At 41.3% G+C, this 23,109-nt stretch overlaps 1 protein-coding gene across 2 annotated transcripts in view; it reads left to right on the top strand.

Annotated features, from left to right (window-relative positions):
• Window positions 1-23,109, top strand: part of NGEF (neuronal guanine nucleotide exchange factor) — a 99,139-nt gene that overhangs the window by 63,090 nt on the left and 12,940 nt on the right. For both annotated transcript variants that reach the window (XM_018567666.1, XM_018567667.1), the window contains 7 exons: window positions 406-548; window positions 4,618-4,892; window positions 6,619-6,779; window positions 9,393-9,545; window positions 12,606-12,735; window positions 20,568-20,642; window positions 21,501-21,590. In XM_018567666.1, coding sequence (XP_018423168.1) covers window positions 406-548; window positions 4,618-4,892; window positions 6,619-6,779; window positions 9,393-9,545; window positions 12,606-12,735; window positions 20,568-20,642; window positions 21,501-21,590 — 1,027 coding nt within the window. The remainder of the gene's footprint in view (window positions 1-405; window positions 549-4,617; window positions 4,893-6,618; window positions 6,780-9,392; window positions 9,546-12,605; window positions 12,736-20,567; window positions 20,643-21,500; window positions 21,591-23,109) is intronic.

Here is a 23,109-nt window from a genome sequence, read left to right as displayed (position 1 = left end):
CAGTAGAACCGAAGGGCTGCTGTACGGGCTATTCACTATAGCCCGTACAGCAGCCCTTCGGTTCTACTGAACCGAAGGGGTCCTGGGGCCGAAGCTAGCCGAAGCTAGGGCTTAATCCTTCGGCTGCTTCGTGAATAGACCCCTTAGAATTTAAAACTGGGTGAGATTTGGCCAGCATTGTATACATAATAATTTGTGTTCAGAACTTGACTTCTGTGTTTTTGGATCAAGGGGTATGATCTAAAAAAATGGCCGCAGAGGGAGGTTGGGTGAGTTGGCCGCAAAGTTCTGATGTTGTTGATAAAACTCTGAAGGAAAATAAAGGCCTGAAGTATTTTTGCACCCCAGGGAAGTCTTCTTAAATGTCTCACTGTATTAGCTAATCATAGATTTTATTATTTACAGGGAATATCTTCACTCTGAAGATTCTAACAATCCTACAGCAGACAGCCCTTCCTCTACTGAATGTGCCAGCTCTACCCCAGAGGCACTGCCAACTATCTACCCTGCACCAGCAGACTCGTGGAAAACATTAATAGGAGACGTAGGTAAGATTTCCATTGCTGAGGTGAAAATTTAACCTATATTTTACATGTATGTATTCTCTGTACGTGGGCATGTACAATTATTATTTTAATAGTTACACTTAGCAGCACATTTTTTTATTTTTTTTTGCAGAGTTGGGTAACCCGAGGCCCTACATCTGCTGCCAAAATAGAGATTCCAAGGTGTTCTGAAACATCTAGTTTACCTGTCTCTATGCCCCTGTTCACACTTGCAAAGAGCGACAGCGATTGTCACATTTATCTACATTCTTGTGAGTTTGTCGCAGCTCGTGCATAGAGCAGCCCATTCACTCTTCCTGTGTATTCTGCAGGAGCGGGCTGTGATAGTTTGAGTGCTTGTCCGCATTCATTTATGAATGAAAGCTAATACTGTAACTTTCATTCAAAAATAACTGTTATGTGTAAATAAAAAAACATAAACAAAAAAACTTTTTTTAAACACCATTTTAGCCTTTTATTAAATTTTAGTGAACCCCTATTAGTTTTTATTAACTTCTTTATGCCCTGTTTCTCTTAGCATTTGTTTTGCTGAATTTTTTTTTATTGTTGTATGTAAACTTTTTTTGCATACGTTCATGTTTGTAGCACCAAATTAAAAAATAAATGCTTTGTACCAGAAACACGATTCTAGTGCCTTTTTAAAGGGGAGACACCGCAGAATATATTTTGTATTTATCCCTAATTCGTTTTTAACCTTAAAATCTGTAGTTACATTTTTAATTAACCCTAACTATTTTGACCAGCACCTTTATTCCCTTCCCTTAGCTCATTTAGTTTATGCTTAAGAGAGATTTGGGCCACTAGGCAAATTATTTTCAGAGCCAAAATTGCAGTAGAGATTTTTCGGCTTGGTTATTCATGTCCCATTACATGTGAGACTCGAACAAAATGTTCCAGCTCATATATTCTTTCCCCGTGGTTCACAGCTGAATAAGGACTCAACATGACAACGACAGAAAACAATGAATCTGGTTTTGATTGGTTGAGACATCCAAAGTTTTCAGCTTTTGATTGGCTCAGCTTTTGATTGGCTCAGCTTTTCTGGTTAATTGTATAGATTAATGCAATTCCATGTATTTCTTGTCTGGCGTATTAGTACTTACCATCTCAGTCGGTGGAGATGTATAGTTCTCGGGCGGTTGACATGGAAACCATTTTACTGTTCCTGGCAAGTGTAAAGTTACAGCAGTGGTCCAAGATGCCTTGCTGCTTTAAATGCTGGCTTTTACCTAAATTGGATATGTATATGTGTGACCTCATAGATTGTGCATGCCTGGAATTATTTTGTATATGATTTCTTTTCCTGCACTCCTTCTTTTGTAGTTAGAGTACTGTATAAATTTGGAGTTATCCTTCCTTTGTTGTCCCTCATTCTACTGCGGTCATTAGATGTAGTATTACACTAAAATGTAACAAGATAAGTTGCACAAGGGTCACCAAGTTATATAGGCTATATGTCTACACTGGGCATTCTGGCATTACTGCAGCAGGATGGATTCCTGTGGCAGGAATGCCAGGTGTATAGATGCAGCCCCTGTACATGTTCAAGTTAATGACTGGGTGACAGCAGTTCGGAATACAGATGCAGCCCCTGTCACCCAGTCATTAGCTTGAATGGGTACAGCGGCCGCATCTAAAAGGAACATTTGGGATTCCTGCAGCAAGAATCCCAAATCGTTCAGTGTAAATGGAGCCTGAAGGAGACAATTGCCCTTGTTATCCGGTGATTAACTTGAATGGGTAAAGCGGGCGCATCTAAATGGGAAATCTAGGATTCCTGCCGTAGGAATCCCAAATCGCCACATGTAAATGGGGCCTAAAAGACACAATTTGCCCTTTTTGTGTCAGTAAACTTAGAAGCAAATGCCTAGAAGCAAATGATCTGCTAGCAGTTCAGATCTAGGTGTATGGACCCAGAATTAGTTAACTGTAAATACACAGTACACTAATCTAGCAACAAATGCATATATTTCTCAGTGAGAGCCACAATAAGCATCCAGTCAGATAGCTATGGAAGGTAGGGCAGCTGTCTGAGATAATTAAATATAGAAATGTGTTAATGACAATAAGCGACATAATGTGCAGTTAGCTGTGTACCTGCCTTGGTTGCCGATAGGGGGTTAAATGAGTCCAATTGAACCATCAGGGGGGCCCAGATATGCAGGGGCTGCCTTACTGACATTAACCATTGCTGATGGTTGTCATGGCGAGATTCTTATTGCGGACGCTAGGTTTATTTGCTTGGTTGAATTTAGGATCCTCTGGTGCTGTCCGTTGCTTGCATTATTCACCTTTGCTTTGTCTAACTATTTCTAGACCATATCAATTTTGAGCCTTTTTGGAACATTGGAGGCTGTAGCACAGCCATGCCCATTATGGATTCAAGTTCTATTTTTACTAGCTTTACTAGTTTTTACTATTAAAAAGGGGGGTGTCTTACTCTTTTTTCCAACCAGTTGTTCATTTTTTATTTTTGCTATCTTGATTTCCTTTTTACATCTTTTGTTATATTCTTTGTAACTTTAAAATGGTTAAAGTGTTCCTTTCATGAAAACATTTTTTTCAAAAGCTCCTATCCTATTCTAATTATTCGAATTGGGGCTTCTGTGAACTGTACCATAAAACAGTCTTGCAATAGGTTTATACATTTCCTCCCTTTTTACTGTTCTAGCAGTGCCATTACACCAGTCAATGTCAGGGTAGTTAAAATCTCCCATTTTGTCATTGCCCCAGCCCTTGCAGCCCTTTCTATCTGTGTAAGAAGATAAGTCCCTACTTCCTCATTAACACTAGAGAGCCTTCAACAAATTCATAACTTGGCAGTATGTATACCTCAATGTATCTCCACCCATAATGCCTCCACTACATCACATTCTCCATCAATAGGGTCCTCATTCACACTCATCTTTAGATCCATTCTCACATAGAGACCAACACTGCCACCTTTTTGTTTTACCCAGTCTTCCTGAACGAGAGCATAGCCAGGAATATTAACAGCCTAATCAAGAATAAAGTCAAGATTTAGCAGTTTCCATATAATTGCTGGAATAATAGTACTCGTCATGCACAAAGCTCTCCAACTCTCCTTTTTTACTTGACAGAACTCTGGCATTGGTCAACAAGCACTTTAATCCACAGTTGCATTTTGCACTTGTATTTACTATATTTTTTGCAGTACAAATAGTACTGTAATCTCCATATCTTCCCCCATTCCACTCTCCATTGCTGTCTGACTCATTTGCCCTACTATATTCTAACTCTTCCTCCCCCTCAAACACTTGGTGTACATTGCTGACATATGTTGTTTTTTTTAAATACCCTTGTTAAGCTGGAAACGAGCTTTAAATACTCCTCCAACCTTCCCATAAACCTCTCCCCTAGCACAGCAAACCCCCTTCCATTTAGGTACAAGCCATGTTTAGCATATGGGTTGTACTAAAATGAAAAGTCAGCCCAGTGCTCTAGAAACCTATGTCAAATGCAGGAATATAACACCCATCCACATGAGCCCGTTCTGAGCTGGAAGGGTTATCATGGCCAATTAAAGTTCCATGGTATTCCACTATCTGTGCTGTTTGAATCTATCTCTTGTGACTTGGTATCAGGCGGATCTGCTGCATGCACAGGTACCACACCACTCCAAGCACTGGAATTTAGATTTGGTATTACAGAATGAGATCTGTGCTTCTAAGGAACAATGGGTAACATCATCTGTCTTTTTGCTTTTAGTAAATTAACTCAAAATAATCATAGAAGAATAGTGACAGAGGAGCTTCTGCCCACATTAGCAGCTAATTTAAATAGTGCTTAAGGCATTCACGACACAGAGAATGAGAATCACAATTTTAAAACCACTTTTTCATGTCAGTTTATATGGCACCAAGGCAATTAGATTTTTATGTATGCTATATTAAAAGTGTCTGTATACTTTCTGGTTAATTAATGAGCTTTATACCGTAAGCTGTTATAATAAGCAAATCGCTCTGAGTTTTTATTCTTTATTCACAAAAACATTACCTAAAGTACGATATGTTTTTGTTTTCTTCTGGAGAGTTCCTTTACCAAGAATACAGAGATAAATCCACACAAAATGAGATTCAAGCTCGAAGACTTCAGGACAAGTATGCTCAACCTGCTAAAACTCCAGATAGCCCTAAATCGCCAACACAGGGGTCTCCTTCAGCTACAGGACCTCACCGGTCTAATTCAACGCTAAGCCGTTTACAAAACACATCTTCTGGCTTCAACCTGTGGCAGGATCTGCCAGAAATCAAAAATAGCAGAGTCCTGACTGTCCTGCAGCCACAAGAAGTCAAACTTCAAGAGGTAAGTTTAGAAGCTTTTACCCAAATGCCTTTGCCAAACAATACTGATCTGTTGTATTTGAAGTGATTATACACATTCTTTAGGCAACCAAAGAAGTGTATACCTAAGTGTACCCCTCCTGTACTGGGGAACCTGTTCAATCTCTGACAGGACGGGTTGCCCTTCTAGTGTATCGTAGAATGACCCAGGATTCAGGACTTGAAATCCAGCATTTGTTTTTTTCCTGCAGGTGATGGTGTCGGAATTTTGTTATTTACACTATGATCTTGTGATTCCTAAGGGAAAACTTTACTGAGAAAAATACATGTGCTGCCACTACTCAAGTCTATGAATCACTGATGCAAAACAAGTATACAGTCTGTAAAATCATAACTCCTGATCTGCACACTTGTTACTCGTCAGTCACCCAAAAATAACTGGATTAGTATAACAGCCAGGCATTTTCAGGAGATGTCAGCAATGGCAGCCTCTGTGTTTCTCTTAGAAGGCTTCCTTTGATTGGCCATACAAGGCAGATCAGGCCACCCGATTATACATATTTCTAATGCAAGTGGCCTTATTCACAACAGATTTGCCAAAACAGTGTCTGTAAAATGTGTGCATGGTTGCCATATGAGAATCACGCACATACATGAAACTGTCAGGATCCAGAGCACCCCCAGGTGGCGCTGGAGCCGGGTCCTGCAGTTCCTGTGCTCGCCTGCGGGTGTCTCCAGCAGCCAGGAACTGTAAGGAACCTGCAGCTCCGGTACTCACCTGCGGGTGTGCCCCAGCTGTGACTGATCATCCCATCACCTGGTGCTTCCTGGGAGGGTATTTAGGCCCTCCCTGCAGTCAGGAAGCTGGGTCAGTATTGTGTTGCTAAACCTGACTGATGCCCTTGCTTCCTGAACCTTGCTTCCTGAACCTTGCTTCCTGAACCTTGCTTCCTGAACCTTGCTTCCTATCTGAAAACCTGTCACCGACCCGGCTTGTTACCCGACCACTCTCCGTTGAATCCTGTTCCTGTACCGCGCTGCCCTCCTGTTGACGACCCGGCTTGCACCTGACCACTCTTCATCAATCCTGTTCCTGTACCGCGCTGCCCTCCTGTTAACGACTCGGCTTGTACCTGACCACTCTTCTGGTATCCCGAGGCCTGCTGTACATCTGCAGGCCTGTTACCCCTCTTTGTTGGGTTTGTAGTTTTGTTGATGTGGAACCAATAAACTGTACATATAACCCTATCCTGTGTGGGCATATTAATTTGGTCATCCTGTGTGGGTACCTGCATGTGGTGTGAGAACGCCTGTGCAGGGTACCCTGACAGAATGTGACCATGGTATGACTGCATCTTCCACCCTGTTTGTTTGGTGTGAGTGAATATACTGTATGCATGTCAGCCTCGAGATTCAGGGATGGTCCATACATCATAAACTCCTGATTGGTTCGCAACACATTGGGGAAAAGAGGACGAGCTTGGAAAGAGGAGTGGACCTGTACCTCTGTGGATTTATGAAATAACACCTAATTGGGGTGACATTTAAGCTCAGCATTGTAGTTATTCTGTGGAGAAACACATTCATTAATTAATGACACCTCAGTCTGTTTTAGAATTCTCCCTAGTCAAAGTTTAAGTTGCAAACCTGGCTGCTTTCCCACAATGACTTCTTTTATTAGAAATGGTTGAATTTTGTAATTTGATCACATATGATGGAGTTTACTCAAATTATTGTTGTACCTTTAGGCAATGTTTGAACTAGTGACATCTGAAGCATCTTATTACAAGAGCCTGCGCCTTCTTGTGTCCCATTTCATGGAGAGTGAGAGGTTGAAAGCCACTCTGCACCCGTCAGAAATACACTTCATATTCTCCAATGTACTGGAGGTCCTGTCTATCAGTGAAAGGTAAGTCCTCCCTAAGCCTTTCTACTAGAGCTAAAGAAGATGACTGCTGTCTATTCCCTGTGGAATTGGTTAAAAAGTGGATGGCCCGCACCATTGGTGCAGCCACCTGTACCTCTTCTTAAGATGGCAATGGTTATCCCAGTTGTTGAACCTTTGCTAAACTCTTCTTTTCAGCTGCTGGTTCTACTCTTTGAACAGTTTGCCTGTACATTAGTGTTCTGGACTGGTGTGGAGGGAGGGCAAGAATTCTGCTTCAGAAACTTGCTTTTCGGGGCTCACCCTGATATCTGATTGATACTGTAGATCAGTTGATCCAGGCATCTCATTTCAATTAGATACCTCCCTGGATGGAGGATGGGTGATTGCACACATTAGTTCTGTTTCATTGGCATTAAGCATGGTGTCTCGGGTGTTTGTTTGAACCAAACTTTAAAAAAATGCATTTTTTGGGGTCTTCTTGGATTAAATAATCAATGACACCGCAGGAAGAAAGAACACAAATTTTTCTCAGCTGCAGAGACCAATGTCTTCTATCCTCACTGGTGCCTAATGTTTACTATGGCCCGAATCGAGTAGAAATTTTGTGGCAGCAAAGTGACATTAAAGAAAAGGAAAAAAAATTACTTTATGACTTTACAGTCCGCAAAAAAGAAAGTGTGAGGTTCCCCCCAATTGATACCAGACCCTTTTTGTCTAGTAGGAATGTTAGGAGGGACTCCCCCCAAGTGACAAAAAAAGTGTGTGGTGTTCTCCCTAAAAGTCATACCAGGACCTCTAGGTCTGGTAGGGTTTTTCAGGGGGAACCCCATCCCCCCCCAGAATGGGGGGGATGTGGGGTCCCCCTAAAATTCCTACTAGACCCTTGATCCGAGCACACGCCTGGTAGGGCAGGAAAAGGGGGGGCGATCAAGCGCCCCCTCCATGCGCCATACCATGCCATGTGCCCTCGGCATTGGGAGGGTGTCCTCATGCCGATGGGGACAAGGGCCTCTTTCCCACAACCCTGGCCCGGTGGTTGTGGGGGTCTGCGGGCAGGGGGGCTTATTTGCATTGGGGTATCCCTTTAATTAAGGGGCACCCAGATACCCCCACCCCCCCTTTGAATGAGTATGAGGTACTTGTACCCCTACTCATTCACTAAAGGGTTAAAGAGAGAAAAGAGAGCACACATTTTGAAAAGATCCTTTAATTGAAAAAAAAGTAAGTTTTTGACAAGTCCTTTATTTTTTTTTAAAATGGATCCATGGATGTAATCCAGCATCAATCACGATGAGCGATGCCCACAAACCCGCTGAAATAATAAAAAGTCCCGCCGCATGCCGACCAGTCTGAACTCGACGAAGACTCGCCGCAAAATGACAGCTCTGACCCGAATGTAAACAAAAGGGCGAAGTGAGCCGTGACGTCACTAGGCTCGTTCGCCCATTTGACATTCTGATCTGTCATAGAACACAATAGCATTCGGGAGCCCCGGAATGCTATGCGTGAGCTCCCAAATGTCATTCAGGTCTGGGAGCTGAGGTGTCATAATACTATTCATATGACACCTCGGCTCACAGACCCAAATGGCATTCGGGAGCTCACAAATTGTGTTCTATGACAGATCAGAATGTCAAATGGGTGGAACAAGCCACGTGACGTCACGGCTCGCTCCGCCCATTTGTTTACATTCAGGCTGGAGCTGTCATTTCGGACGGGTCGGTGCGTGGCGGGACATTTTTTATTTTGGCAAGTCGTTCATCATGATTGACGCTGGATTACATCGATGGAGCCATCTATTTTGGGGGGGTGGGGTTCCTCCTAACGTTTTTTATTTTTAACTTGGGGAGGAGGGGTATCTAAAGGTATCAATTGAGGGGGGAACCTCACACTCTTTTTTTTTTTTATTCTGCGGACTGTAAAAAAAGTGTCTGATTGTCTAATGTCACTGCTGCAACGAAAATTCGCTCGGAACGAAAATTCGTACATAGTACCACTAACGAAATTTCGGATTTGGTCCGTATCCCGAAACGAAATGACTTTTGGACCCGAAAAACGTAATAATGAAAAATCCGAATGAAAATTTGTATATAATCTGATGGTACAAAGAGTTTTACATCATTAGCAGCGCTCTCGCAGTTATCTATTCTTTTACTGGGACTAGCTTACCTGGCTCTATCTCAGTGAAGGTAGAACCCATTTAAAATCCAAAACAGGTCTAGGAAAACTGCTGAGCAATTCACTAGGTAACCGTGTGAGCACTATTGACAAGAAAATATAAAAACAAATTGCAGAACTTCTTCAAGGTCCATTTTGAAGAAGGGACAGAACCTTTTTTTAAAAAAAAGTCAAAATATAAGACAGGTTTTCTTGAGAAGACACCTTTGGGCATAGGTGTCCCTTGGCACAACTCTCCAATGTCTTTTTTTTATATCTGGTCTTGTTTACTAGTTACTGCAGATTACAGAAATAAGGACTAACTCCTATAACATGTTAGAAACGCTTCTTGCCTCAATTTCCTATACATGAGCCCTTTTTGTACTTAATAATTTTTCTGAATTTTGTGTAATAATCAGTGTCCTAAATGGTAGTAAAACATTTGTCATTGATTTTTATCACTACCTATGTTTTTAGGTTTCTTCTGGATTTGGAACAAAGATTTGAGGAAAATTTGGTGATTTCAGATGTCTGCGACATTGTCTATGAACATTCAGTCAATCACTTTGGGGTCTACGTCACCTACGTCTGCAACCAGACCTATCAAGAAAGAGCATACAGGAAGCTGCTGTGAGTTCAGCAATGGCAGAAATGAAGCCAAGCAACCTATGCTCTCCTCTCATGTTTGTCATTCTGTCTCTCCCTATATCTTTGCTGTATGTTCTTTATTGCATGGCTTGGACTCTGTGAAGTATTCAGTGATGTAATCTGTAATAGTGAGGAAATAGGTTATCAACCTTTGAACATGCTAGTATAGGCTCACCCTTTCCACCCTTTCCATTATTTTGCAGTCTCTGTACTAGTGCCCCGTTAAAACGAGATTACACTATAAAATTGTCCTTTGAACTTGTGAGCGCAGTGTGCTTTCACATTGTGATCCGCCATCCCCCCATGAATAGCCTTGTCTCATGTACTTTTATCTGACATCATCTTGTAGCTAATGATTTCTCAGGTAGACCACATATCTTTGATAATTCATTGAATATGTAAGCTACAGAAATTATTTTAAGCTACTGACTGTTTTTAGAGGACTCTAGTATGTAGCCCCAATAGTTCCTAGACCTACACATCCTTTTTGAATTTTTAGTTTGTTTTGTATCATAGGCAATCTCTCAGGAGTAATGGGAACACCCCTGTTTTAGCAGGACTAATGAGGTCTCTTACTGTGTCGTGACAAAACCAGGAGCTATGACACAGGATGTTTTTAAACTCCCCCTATGACTGAAATAATTGTGATTTGTGATTCCATTAATAGAATCTAGTCACAAATTTTTGATACTCCTGAGTGATCTCTTTTGATAAAACGGGCGAATCATACAAATGTAAAGACTATATGAGGCACTAAACCCAAAGGTAATATTGATAAGATTGCTGAAGTGAAGGGAACATAGTATTGGGAAATTGCATTATAACACGGTATTAATACAAATTCTTCGATATTGAAGTAGTAGATGGAAATCATAAGTAGTTTATACTGTGGTGATGGTTTATTCTGTGGAGGCAGCTTCAGATGTCTTGCAAACACGATGTCTGGGCTTCTGGTGTGTTGCGAAAGGTCTGCCTCCAGGTGAGCCTTCTATAAATGTCCCATAGTTGGGAACTCAAATACCCAGATAACAAGGATAACTTGCCACAAACTTGTGTCAGGGTTAAATTGTAATTCTTGTCAACTTGCTGCACACATTCCTGGCAAGTTGTAGACTTGCAGAACACTCGCAGCACAAGTTCTAGTTGACACTTTTTGAATTTGTAGCAAATTTGCTTGGCAAGTCTACCCCTAACCCTAAGTCCTGCAGGTCTTAGCAAGAGCTCTGCAAGCTCGCTGGTCTGGAGACTTGCAATGTAGACTTGCTGTAATTGTGCAACAAAATTGTGAAGCTTGGCAAGTCTGCAATAGTTTAGCAAGTCATTTTCAAACTTGCAGCTCAATTGCTTGCTATCTGGGTAGTTAAGGACCACACTTTTCAGATGTGCCTGTGTGGCTTCAGATGTATTGCAAATGTATACAACAAAAAAACAAACTGTTTATTACCTAAGTAGACTAAAACAGCTTAGTTAGTTTTTCAGTCTTTTTTTTGCTGACGAGTTTGAAAGTGTGAGATCAGCTACCTATGGCTGCTTTGTACCTAAGCTTACTCAATTTACAGGAACGGCACCAAATTTGTCATCATGTCATGTTCAGTATGTATAGAATTACCTTCGACTTTTGAAAGGCTGTAGGGTATTTAGATATCTAATTCCTTACAAAGTAATGTAACACCACACTTGTAACATCTAGCAGCTATTACTCTGGGTATCTACTAGTCTCTAGAAATGCAGGGCTTTTGGGCACCCCTAAGACTACTCCCCAGTGCACAATGTACAAAGAATGCATGTTTGACTAGCCCTATCTATGCCTAACATTTTGGGCAACGGACTTGAAGACTAGTTGTCCCATGTTCTACCATCGTGAGCTTCATATAATATAAACTTACAGCTGAGTATGTGTTCTCTCATAGATGTGTTCTCTACATAGAGCCAGCATCATCCTTTGTAGCCTCAGACAAGGTTCATGAAGGGCTAAGGAAAGTGCAAGAATACACTGCATTCTACATCTGGTGTTTCTGGCTATGCATTCATGTCTTCATCTGAGCAAGAGGAAGCCATAAAGGCTACCACTGACACTTGCATTGCTCAGCTGCAAAGCAGCCAGTAGCCCCTAAACACCAATAGAAATATTAACATCTGCTTAAAATTTTGTAGAATAACAACTCTAATGAGCAACTAAGAACTACTGCTGTAAATGTGGATCTGATTGCAAATGCTAATGCTGTGTTGCCATCATTACATCATTGGTAGATTCGTATGAATCCGTTAGCAAGGTGCCTTTATTGACATATACTGCAATGCATAATATTGGCCATGGTCCTGTTGTTGGATTTTCCTTTTTGTTAGTGTACAACGCTAAAATAGCACACAACTTAAAGTGACATTAAACCCTCAGATTTTTTAACATAAAACAATACTGTAATGTGTGCCTTACTGTAATTCATGGTTGTTTCCCTTCTCTTTGCTGCTCTTCCTTTTAAATCTGTATCTGTTCTCATGCTGGGCAGAACTTCTGTTTTGCAGCAGACTGCCTTGTCTCAGGAATGGATACATGGTGTCTGTGCATCCGTTTGTATAGGCTTGTAACCTGAGCCAGCACTACAGGAAGAGGCCCTGAGCTGAAAAGGGAAGTTCTCCCCCAGCATGAGAAGACATGAGGATTTAAAAGGAATAGCAGCAAAGAGAAGGGAAACAACCATGGATTACAGTAAGGCACACATTACAGTATTGGTTTATGTTAAAAAATCTGAGGGTTTAATGTCACTTTAAGGTCAATCATTTACATTTTTTTGTAAATAACCAGTATCTTCCCATTCTAGAATTAGCTACAAAAAAACCCATTTTATTTCTGTAGAACGTTTATTAGCTTTTTTTATCCTTTTTTTGTATCCTATTTGATTGGTATGGAGATGACACTGTTTAACAAGATTATAGACTAAGATCATGTAAAATGTTACTGTATCACCATCTCTGTGTTCTTCTGGATGTTCATTTAATCTCTCCTACATATATTTATGTTTTTCTTTGATTTTTCGTTGTCAGTCAGGAAAGGACAGAATTCCGGGACGCCGTAGCTCATTTGGAGACTAATCCTATTTGTAAAGGCCTTCCTTTTTCCTCTTTCCTTATCCTGCCTTTTCAGAGGATCACACGCCTGAAACTCCTGGTACAGGTAATGTACAATATAAACTATTGTTTAATCCTAACCTGTCCTCGCGTATCATGGTGTGGTAATCCCAAATTCATCAGTATGGTGAATACCAGCAGATGCCTAACAAAGCTCTCAGACTATTGTGTGAACAATAGTACAGAAGTTATTTTCCATGGTATTATGAGAAGGTTTGGAGAATGTTTAGTGATGATCTTTGTAGTTGTATGGATCATTTCTGTAGTGTAAAGTATATAATCCTTCTCAGCAGCTTTGGTACAAAAGGAAGACTCCATGGAATTATTACAATAAATTGGTAATGTAGCTGAGTCAGAGGACACAGTCTAAGGCTCCATTCACACCTGAGCGGCTCTCTGCTCATATTCGGCTGTAAGGATACACGTGGAGCCGCTCTAAACAGAGAATAAAATGCACTTTAATGTGCATCCTTCAGACCATTACGGGGAGCGCACGATACAAAACTGCGCGGCCCACAAAATAGTACTAACGTGATAATCCGGCGGATTCCGCACAGTCGCGGCTATTTACTAGCTGCAAACGATCGGCATCCGTGCGGATTTTAAAATATTAGCGTTTTCGTCCTGCACAGTCTTCTGTGCGGTAAACCGTGCGGGAAACGCAAACGCTATATGTGGATGCTGTACAGCTCCAGTTTCCTGCATGGAATTTCAGTGGTGCAGCTGGCTGGTTCTGCTCTCTAGTATCTCTGCTTTCTGAGCAGCCCTGAATCTGAAGGTGTGAAAATGCAGTTTAATTGTTTCCCTGCTGCATGTACTGCATTCTGCACATAGAAGACGTTGCACAGTACAGAATCATGTGATGAGAGAGGATTCCTTCCTTCCTTTCTTCTTTCTTTCCATGTTTTTAGTAGAGTTGGGAAATGTCAGAACATCTTTTTTTTCTTGCAGTCTGTGTCTTTTTGCCCTGGCAGCATAGTTTACCCTTGTCCAGGTGGCAGAGGTGAGGGTAAAGCTTCCAGAAGGGTTAAACACAGCAATACAGAGGCTCTTACATTTCCCCCAATCTTTACAAAGCTAAGAACAACATTTGGGTTAGAGTTCAGCTTTAAAGCAAATTAACATTATGTCCTACTTATAAAAACTTGGGTTTCCTTGTTCCATTTCCCTAGAGAATAAACAATCTGTATTGATCATTGAGGGGAGGTACACACTATTTCTGTTTCCATTTGCTTTTGTTGGGTTTTTATCAAATGGCCCCAAAGTCCGCTTAGCTTTACTTTCAGAAGATAATATATTTATACTGCCATCTTTTAATATACGTCTCTTTTATATCATGAAGGAACACAGCCTCACACATTAAGCATTTAATAGACTGATGTTTATACTTGTGTAACTCCTGGATATACATAACCTGTCTTTACGCTATGTAGCCTCTGCCTTGCTGCATAGTCATTTACAAGCCACATCAAGTCCCTCCCAAGTAAAGTTGTATCCCGGAGCTTATTCTCAGCCCTGTCAGATACCTCTTTTTAGAACATCCAAATTGAGCAGATTGATGCTGAATAAATGGAGCGTTGTTCCCTGTAAACAGACTTGAGAACAAGTTCTGTGCAATATGCCATTCGGTGTTTAGAATAAACATGCAGTGCTGAGGGGAGCTGGTGTAAAAATGACAGCTCTGTAGGAATGCAGACAGCCCGCTAGTCTCCTGTTTAAGAGGGGGGGCTACTTGGTCAAGCTACATGCTCACTCCATAAAGGGTACCTGTCACCCACATTCAGAGGAGGTAGCCGTTTCATGGACAGGTTAATACTTGCAAGAAAGCAGCTTATCAGGTTAACAAGGCACAAGTGACATCACTGTAGCATAATAATCACTTAAAGTCCAATTGACGTCTCAAACCTTTTTATTTCTTTATAATCCCAGCATGTTATGGTTTGTGATTGATTTTAATTAAAGTTTCAGTGAAAATGCTGCTTTTTGCAAACATAGCCAACTGACAGCCAGACCCCTCATCTCAAGAGTCCTCACACAAACCTATATTGCAGAGAAGGAGAGAGGAGTATGCCTGACCACCTCTGCTTCTAAGTTCTGATTACTGAGAGCACATTGGACTGCAAAGTCATATTTAGGTACCCTGTACAAATGCTGTTAACAGAAAGCAGAGATAAGATTTTAAAAATGGAAATTGTGAGCATGATATCTAATTCTGTGACTTTAACTGTGCTTTATGCTTAAGTGGTTCCTTCTATCCCAGGGGCTTGGAGTCTGCCTGGAGACCCGATAAGCAGCTATCTCTGAAAAAGATAGTAATGACAATGCCTGCCTCAAATTTTAGCATATTAGAAACATCAGACCGAGACGTTCAAACTGGCTTCTCAGACATTGTCTGATTTAGTATGTTTATTCAGCCCTTATAATATAACAGCTTCTAATTCTCAGGCCCTTGCATGGTACTAAGATAGAATAGCAGTAATGATGTAGAATATGTTGCAGGCTTCGGGGATGTGAGTTGGCATATATTGGTACGCTAGGACTGCTTTTTACCCCATCCTGAGACGAGGCCAGTGCAGTGCAGATTGGAAGCTGCAGGTTTAGAACACATTATGATGTATTGCAGCCGGCAGAGTATACAGAAACTTACAATTTACAGACATACTGCTGAGTAGCATCATGAACAAGATTATAATGGTTAATAGTGCTCCAGAGCATCATAACCATAGCGAGCGCTACTTAATCACTGTCTGCTTACTGAAAGATTTGTTAGTAATATTCTGCAGAACAGATCTGGAGTTCTAAACAGTTAAGTCAGGCTGCTGGAACCAAGCACATATTTTGCTTCCATTAATAGTATAATCTTTTCAAGGAGCCTGTGTTATTTAGAGTATGAAAGATAATAAAATGCAGGAATGACTTCCAACAGCCTCATTTATAAAGAGTAATAATTCGTAGGTGTAATAACCCACAAGATACACTATGGGTTACTGCACTTAGAGACCTTGTCACATTTTAACATTTTTAATCCAATACATACCTGTACAGAAGGGGGTACATACTTTCTCTTCCTGCCACCAGTGCTGCTTAATGCAACTACATTTCAGAGAATTGGTCCCCAAAGGCCACCGGGAATCCAACAGTTCAGGAGTGTTTCTCTCTTTGGTCCCCCATAGTTCTTAGCCATGGCTTAACAGACCAAATTGGGTTTTACTGCTTAATTTGGAAACCCGTTCTATGATATTTTTATTATACAATCTAGGAAACATACCTGGTTGGCTCATTGAAAGCCAACACAGCAACAGACATCTGAGTGTACACTATGTTGCCAAAAGTATTGGGACACCCGTCCAAATCATTCAATTCAGGTGTTCCAATCACCTCCATGGCCACAGGTGTATAAAATCATTTGTAATAGAATGGGTGGCTCTCATGAGCTCAGTGAATTCAAGTGTGGTACCGTGATAGGTTGCAACCTGTGCAATAAGTCCATCCGTGAAATTTCCTTGCTACTAAATATTCCACGGTCAACTGTTAGTGGTATTATGACATATTGGAAGCAACTGGGAACAACAGCAACTCAGCCACGTAGTGGTAGGCCACGTTAAATGACAGAGCAGGGTCAGCGCATGCTGAAGCGCACAGTGCGCAGAAGTCACCAACTGTCTGCAGAGTCAATAGCTACAGACCTCCAAACTTCGTGTGGCCTTCAGATTGGCTCAACAACAGTGCGCAGAGAGCTTCATGGAATGGGTTTCCATGGCCGAGCAGCTGCATCCAAGCCTCACATCACCAAGTGCAATGCAAAGCGTCAGATGCAGTGGTGTAAGGCACGCCGTCACTGGACTCTAGAGAAGTGGAGATGTGTTCTCTGGAGTGACGAATCACGCTTCTCTGCCTGGCAATCCGATGGACGTGTCTGGGTTTGGTGGATGCCAGGAGAACGGTACTTGCCTCACTGCATTGTGCCAAGTGTAAAGATTGGTGGAGGGGGGATTATGGTGTGGGGTTGTTTTTCAGGGGTTGGGCTTAGCCCCTTAATTTCAGTGAAGGGAACTCTTAAGGCATCAGCATACCAAGGCATTTTGGACAATTTCATGCTCCCAACTTTGTGGGAACAGTTTGGGGATGGCCCCTTCCTGTTCCAACATGACTGCGCACCTGTGCACAAAGCAAGCTCCATAAAGACATGGATGAACGAGTTTGGGGTGGAGGAACTTGACTGGCCTGCACAGAGTCCTGACCTCAACCCGAATAAGCACCTTTGGGATGAATTAGAGCAGAGAGTGTGAGCCCGGCCTTCTCGTCCAACATCAATACCTGACCTCACAAATGCTCTTCTGGAAGAATGGTCAAACATTCCCATAGACACACTCCTAAAACTTGTGGACACCTTCCCAGAAGAGTTGAAGATGTTATATCGAGAAAGGGTGGGCCAACTCAATATTGAACCCTACGGACTAAGACTGGGATGCCATTAAAGTTCATGTGCGTGTAAAGGCCGGCGCCCCAATACATTTGGCAATATAGTGTATGTGGAATTCATTGGTGATGCACAAATTGTATTTCATCAGTGGAAAATACGACTTCACTACAACTACATAGAAAGCAGTGCACCAGGCTCTGCTGTTGTATGAGTCACAAACCACTGCAGGTGCAGACCTCCGTCCACGCATTCTATATGTCAAGCCATTCCGCCACATAAAAATAATAATAGCAGCTGCACACTGCTTCTCCAGTCATGGAATTGCTTTATTGAGCCAGACAAGTTGTTTTCTCCTGTAAAGCTTTCTTTTATGAGTTTCACCACTTAGTCATGGAGATTGAAAGTATGTCAAAGGTGTTGGAGGAGGAGCTTTGCTGCACCTAAAGTGATATTAAAGTCAAAAGGATTTTAAGCTATTTCAAATGTTGATGAAATCACTTACAATTGATGCTGCTTTCTGAGGCTTAAAAGTGTGTTTCTGGCAGAATCAGCTGGCCCCCTGAGCACTGGCCCCGATATTCTGTTTTAGGGTGACTCTTTTCCCTTGCAGGGTCCTTTGGAGCCACCTTTGTGTGTGCTAGTAAGCTGTGTGTATCTCCACAAACACACAGGTACAGTAAGTCAATCCACTCCCCTGCTCCCTGTCCTCCTCCCTGTCCTCCTCCCTCCCTTCTCCAAGCTAGTAGATGGACAGCTGCTGTCTCTAGTGATCTTGTAGTGGACAGGAAGTTCAGGGAAGCTGAGCTGGGAGAGTTGGAGCTGTTCAGAAAAATGGTGACTGTTAGTGCTTGGGGCAAAAATTGAGAGAAATACAGTACTTTGCTGGGCAATGTACTGTATATTTCTGTATATTTCTTGGATCCTGGGGCGTCCCGAGGCCAGGTGTCACCCGGAGCGGAGACCGGTAGACACCCCGCCGTGACGTCATTGTGCATGCGCGGTCATCTAATTGATGCCTGCCGGCGGCCATCTTGGTGATGAACGCTGGCAGAGAGAGAAGGGGACGTTCACCCGGCGGGATGAGGAGGTCCCCTCCTCTCTCTTGACACTGCCAGGCTCTCGGCCCATGACCGAGTGCCGAATTTTTAGAGGGGGGTGACACTAAAATGACTGTCCGTCATTTTGGTGTCACCCCTCCAATGGTGTCACCCGGGTGCGGGCCGCACCCCCCTTGTGACGCCATTGGTTGGATCTGGATTTATTATTGGGAGAAAAGGTTGAGAATGTAATTCTACTTTAAGTATTCCATACTGTGCTTCTTCCATTGTTTTATCTTATCATGTGCTCCATGTGCAGAAGTGAGGAGGAATATTGTGAGGATTTTAGTGTGTCCGGTGTCCTTTAGCAAATAGCTGATCATTCTTGGTGGAATGTTAGACTAGGTTAGTACAGTATTGAAAGAAATAATAAGCCCATGAAAGAAATAGACATTCATTTAGGAGGAGGAGGACGGAAAGGTGTTATATAAAAACAATGTATTTGGTTGTAATCCTTGTGTGTACAGATCTTGTAAATTGGAAAGTGTTCACCAGAAGGCCTGTAAGCAGACAATCACCTTCCCATTTTCTTCTAATATTATCACATACCTGATCTTTTTGGTTTCTGTCTCCATTATTATCTGGCTGCACGGAATAAAAATTCCAGCCACTCCCTGCTATAAATGTCTTTTACATTTCATGCGTCACACAGCAGAGTTTCGGATCACAACACTTTAATGGCGCTGTTAACTGATTGCTATTTCAAGTATGTATGTTAGTGTTTGTTTCTATGTCTTTATTGTGGAATAGATAGAGTTAGCTTCAGGTTTACTGAATGATGATAGGAGACTGCTAGCAAAATACTATTGACTGGACTCACTGCTTGTCTTTCGTTAAGCATTCCTCTCCATGCTCTATAAACAGATCTCGGTTGTGTGGAAACGCCATAATATTATTCTGAAGATCATAAGGGATCAATGTAATCTGTATGTCTTCAACATCTGTTTGATGATCATAATAAAGATAAACTGCATCCAAGCAACAGGTTAAATCAGACAGTAAATTGCTGACACTGTTCAGGGAACACTGCAACTACTACGATCAGATTCAATAAGATGCTCACATTGCCCTTATGTGCGTCTGCATTGCCCTTATGTAGGACCTCTCACGTGCCAATATATGAGAATAATATTGCAGTAGATCAGTGTTAAAGTGCAACTGAAGCCAAATTTAAACAAAAAGTATGGCATGCAATACTTTTCTTCAGTGCACTGCAGTGCAACTCGGTACAATCGCATCCCACTTTAGTGCGCCCATAGAACTTAGTGAAATGTCACTGTGACATTTCAATAAAGTTCTAACAAAAAGAAGAAACTGTGCGATGCATCTCAATCAAGCCCATCAGCATTGTGCTGGGCCGGGCACACGCACCCCAGCGGCCGTACGGTGTGGCATGGCTGCTTATGTGAATGGGCCCTCAAGGCCTAGTAGACAGGCATTGCTTTCCAATGTTTGATGTGCATCTCAAATGCACCTTAAACACAGGGCAGTCGATTCTCATTTAGTTCAGGCATGGTGATTATGGGTGTGATTAGAAAATAATTGTGGGTGATAGTTCTTATGCTGCCTTTAAACTGCTTGCATTTCATTGGACAAAGCTGGTTCTATTGAATTGCATTTGCATTGCAGAAAATTAAATGCATGCGTTTGAGCATTCAGATGTTAAAGGAAGCATTTGTTAAAAGCAGCCATCTACATGAGCCCAAAGGGTGGTGGGTGCACAGGCCAATGAAATACACTGGTGTTCTTGATTCAAGGCCATTTAGATGATCAAGGCATCAAAGGGGATTTAGCTAACAGGGTCAGCAAGTGCCCAAGATGAACTTTAGAGCCACTCTGTCAATTTTAAGCAATCCCTTGCTTGGATAAATATGTAGGTTGCCATTACTGACCTCCCTCTGAAAAAGCTAGTTGCCTAGATGCTATAGTGGCCTCTGGAGTCAACACTTTATAAGCATAGAAGTCAGGAAAGTCAAAGAAAAGCCATACTTTCTTCGATACGTACTTACTCTCAGTTTGTGATGTCAACAATGGCAGCTCCTATGTTTCTCTCAGTAAAGGTGAGAGCTGAATTTGTATGTTTGTCTGGAATGGACTCTTTGGCACATTATTGGCTGTGTGCTTGGCTTCGTGGTTAAAGCAAGTGTTTAATCCAGCAGGTATTCTAGTAGGTGTGTATTGAAAACCTCTTGAAAGGTTGCTGCCACATCACAAATGATACAGTACATGTGACTCACACAGCACCACTTGGATGCCACTTGTGTTTAAGGTCTCTGCTTCTCAATGCACGCTCAAAGTGTTCTGTTTGTTTCAAAGTTCTCAATAATAACGTTGGTGCCGTATCTGTTCACTTGACAGAATATCCTAACTAAAGTCGAGGAGGGCTCAGAGCGAGAGGCATCAGCACTGCAAGCACACCGTGAACTGGAGAAAGTAAGAATCACTTAGCGCGGTGATGTATAAACCAAATGAAAAATGGAGTTTAGAAACATGAAGCAAAAAAACAGAAGCCAGTATTTGTAAATGCATCACACCAAAATTCCCGAGAAATAAACTGTGACTCATTTAACAGAAATGACCCATAATGCCGCAAGAGATGTATAAATAGTACAGTACACATACGAAATGATGGGGAGCTTTTCTAAGCACAAATCAATGTGGTACTGAATGGTAATGTAACAATAGGCAACTGATTTAGGCCTCTGAGTAATCTCTAACATCACATACTCCGGAATGACCTTTTTATGATTTTTAACCCTTTTTATTATATTTTAACACTGTTAGCTTTTCTGTAGGAAAAGTTGGAGAAAACTGGAAAAAATATAGTAATTGTCTAATGTGACCAGTCAGATATCTTGCCTGATTTTCCAGGTTATTAAAATTTGAATCAGTACCAGCCCTACTTTTTTTTTAAAGGACACAACACAGTGTAAAAAAAAAGTTTCTAAGTGTAAAAATATTAAAATAAATGATTTGCAAAAAATTTTTTCAAAATCACTAGGTTCCAGCTAGGTCTTCTTACTTTATAGCTATTCCTAAGGCTGCAACCCTTTGAGCGCTCATTACCAAACGCAACAGTAAAATTGTAACTTGACCAATGTCCTAGTATGTCCTAGTATTCAACAATATACTGTTCAATTATGTAGACCAGTAGTATAGCAATTGCTATAGTCCACACCACAACTTTCCTTTAGATTGGTTTTCAACTTTTCATAAACCAGACAACAGCTAAACTGTATTATATACATATGTCTCTGTGTCTCACTGGCTTTTCTCCTGTTGCCTCTTTAGCTTGTACGAGCCTGTAATGATGGAGTCAGGAAGATGAGTCGTACAGAGCAGCTTATTAGCATAGAGAAGACACTTGAATTTAAGATCAAGGTATGGAATCTGTCTTCTCCTATGGTGGGAAAAAATGAAATCTCCTAATTGTATTATTTCAAAGGAAGACGTTCAAGGGTTTAACATGTGAGGGAATTCTGTAAGTGAAAATGATTTGAAGATATTACTCTTTAGCTGATGTCAGCTGATTTGGATGAACTACACCAGGCACTTTGTTTCTAGTTGGCTTGCCATGCTCACAGTGTGTGTTGGAAGATTTCTCAGTTGAAGCCAACAAAAAAATCTTCTTACACACATTCTACACAAGCAGAGAAAGATGTTGACCAATGTGCTCACAAGATACTTAGATTTGAGTTTTGCCCAAGAAATAACATGGAAGTGCAATATTCCACCAAATCCCCTACATACACACTCTAATTTGTACTTTTATCATGTGGGTACAATTATTAGGACAAACACATAGAGCCGTGCTTGCTTTTCCTTTCAATATAACACCTGATTTTTTTATATTTTAGTACTGGTGGCAATATGATTCAATTGTCACTCAGGGGCAAATATACTGGTATTAGGTTTCTTACACTGACGCAGTAATGAGCCAGGACATAAAATAATGCAGGCAGATCCCTGTATAAAAACCTGTTATTGTTTTTAATTAATTACAATGCTATATTTATCAAAGTTACTAAAAGTATGAAGGCAATCAGCTAAAAGATCTAATTTGTAGACCTCTAAATGGGCCATTTTTTTACATTATAATCACAATTTGTGCCCATTCAGCCAAAAGAGCATTTGTGAGGACAGATACTGATATCTCCATTTTGTCAGACCATGTCTTTATGAAGCTGGCTTTAGGCACAGTCATAATGGGACAGAAAAGGGCCTTCTCCAAACTGCTGCTACAAGGTTGGAAACACACAATTGCCTAAACTGTCTTTGCTGTAACATTAGCAGTGCCATTCACTGGAAACTCCTGAATTTAATCATCAGATTTCTTCTCTACCCCATAGGGTCCAAATGATCTATTAGCAGGCCCTGTAGAAAGTCACCATTTTCACAGCCACTTCATCTGATCAGGGGGTGGGGGTATCATGACAGAGAAGGTATCAGTTAACAACATATGCTACGGCTAATGCCTGCAGTGCTTTGTTTATATCCTAAGCGATAACCACAGTTTACTTTAAAACCTAAACTGTAGAAATGAGAGCTTGAAGGTAAAGTCTACCATTTGCACAGTTTTCATACATCAAGCCCAGAGAAAGTACAATTGAGATGAAACGATCCTTTCCCTGCTCAGATGTTTCCAGTAAACATATAGATAAGATCCGAGATCAGTCCATCTGGAAAAAAAAACCTGACGGACAGCTAAATAAAATGCCCTGTTTAGAAAATAGTCAGATCTTCGCATTATCAAGAAAGATTGATAATAATTAAAAAAAAATTCCTAAGGAATTGCCTGTATTGCCCACAGCCACCAATCCGAAGTCTGATCGGTCATAGGCAATACAGACAGCTGTTATAGAATATTATAAACAAGACCCAGCATTTTGTGTAGACAGCA

The sequence above is a fragment of the Nanorana parkeri genome, unplaced genomic scaffold (genome assembly GCF_000935625.1).
Source record: "Nanorana parkeri isolate BGI_ZX_2015 unplaced genomic scaffold, ASM93562v1 scaffold1080, whole genome shotgun sequence".
NCBI classification, from domain to species: Eukaryota; Metazoa; Chordata; class Amphibia; order Anura; family Dicroglossidae; genus Nanorana; species Nanorana parkeri.
The sequence above is the reverse complement of the archived record's forward strand: the minus strand, read 5'-3'. Positions and strand labels throughout refer to the sequence as shown.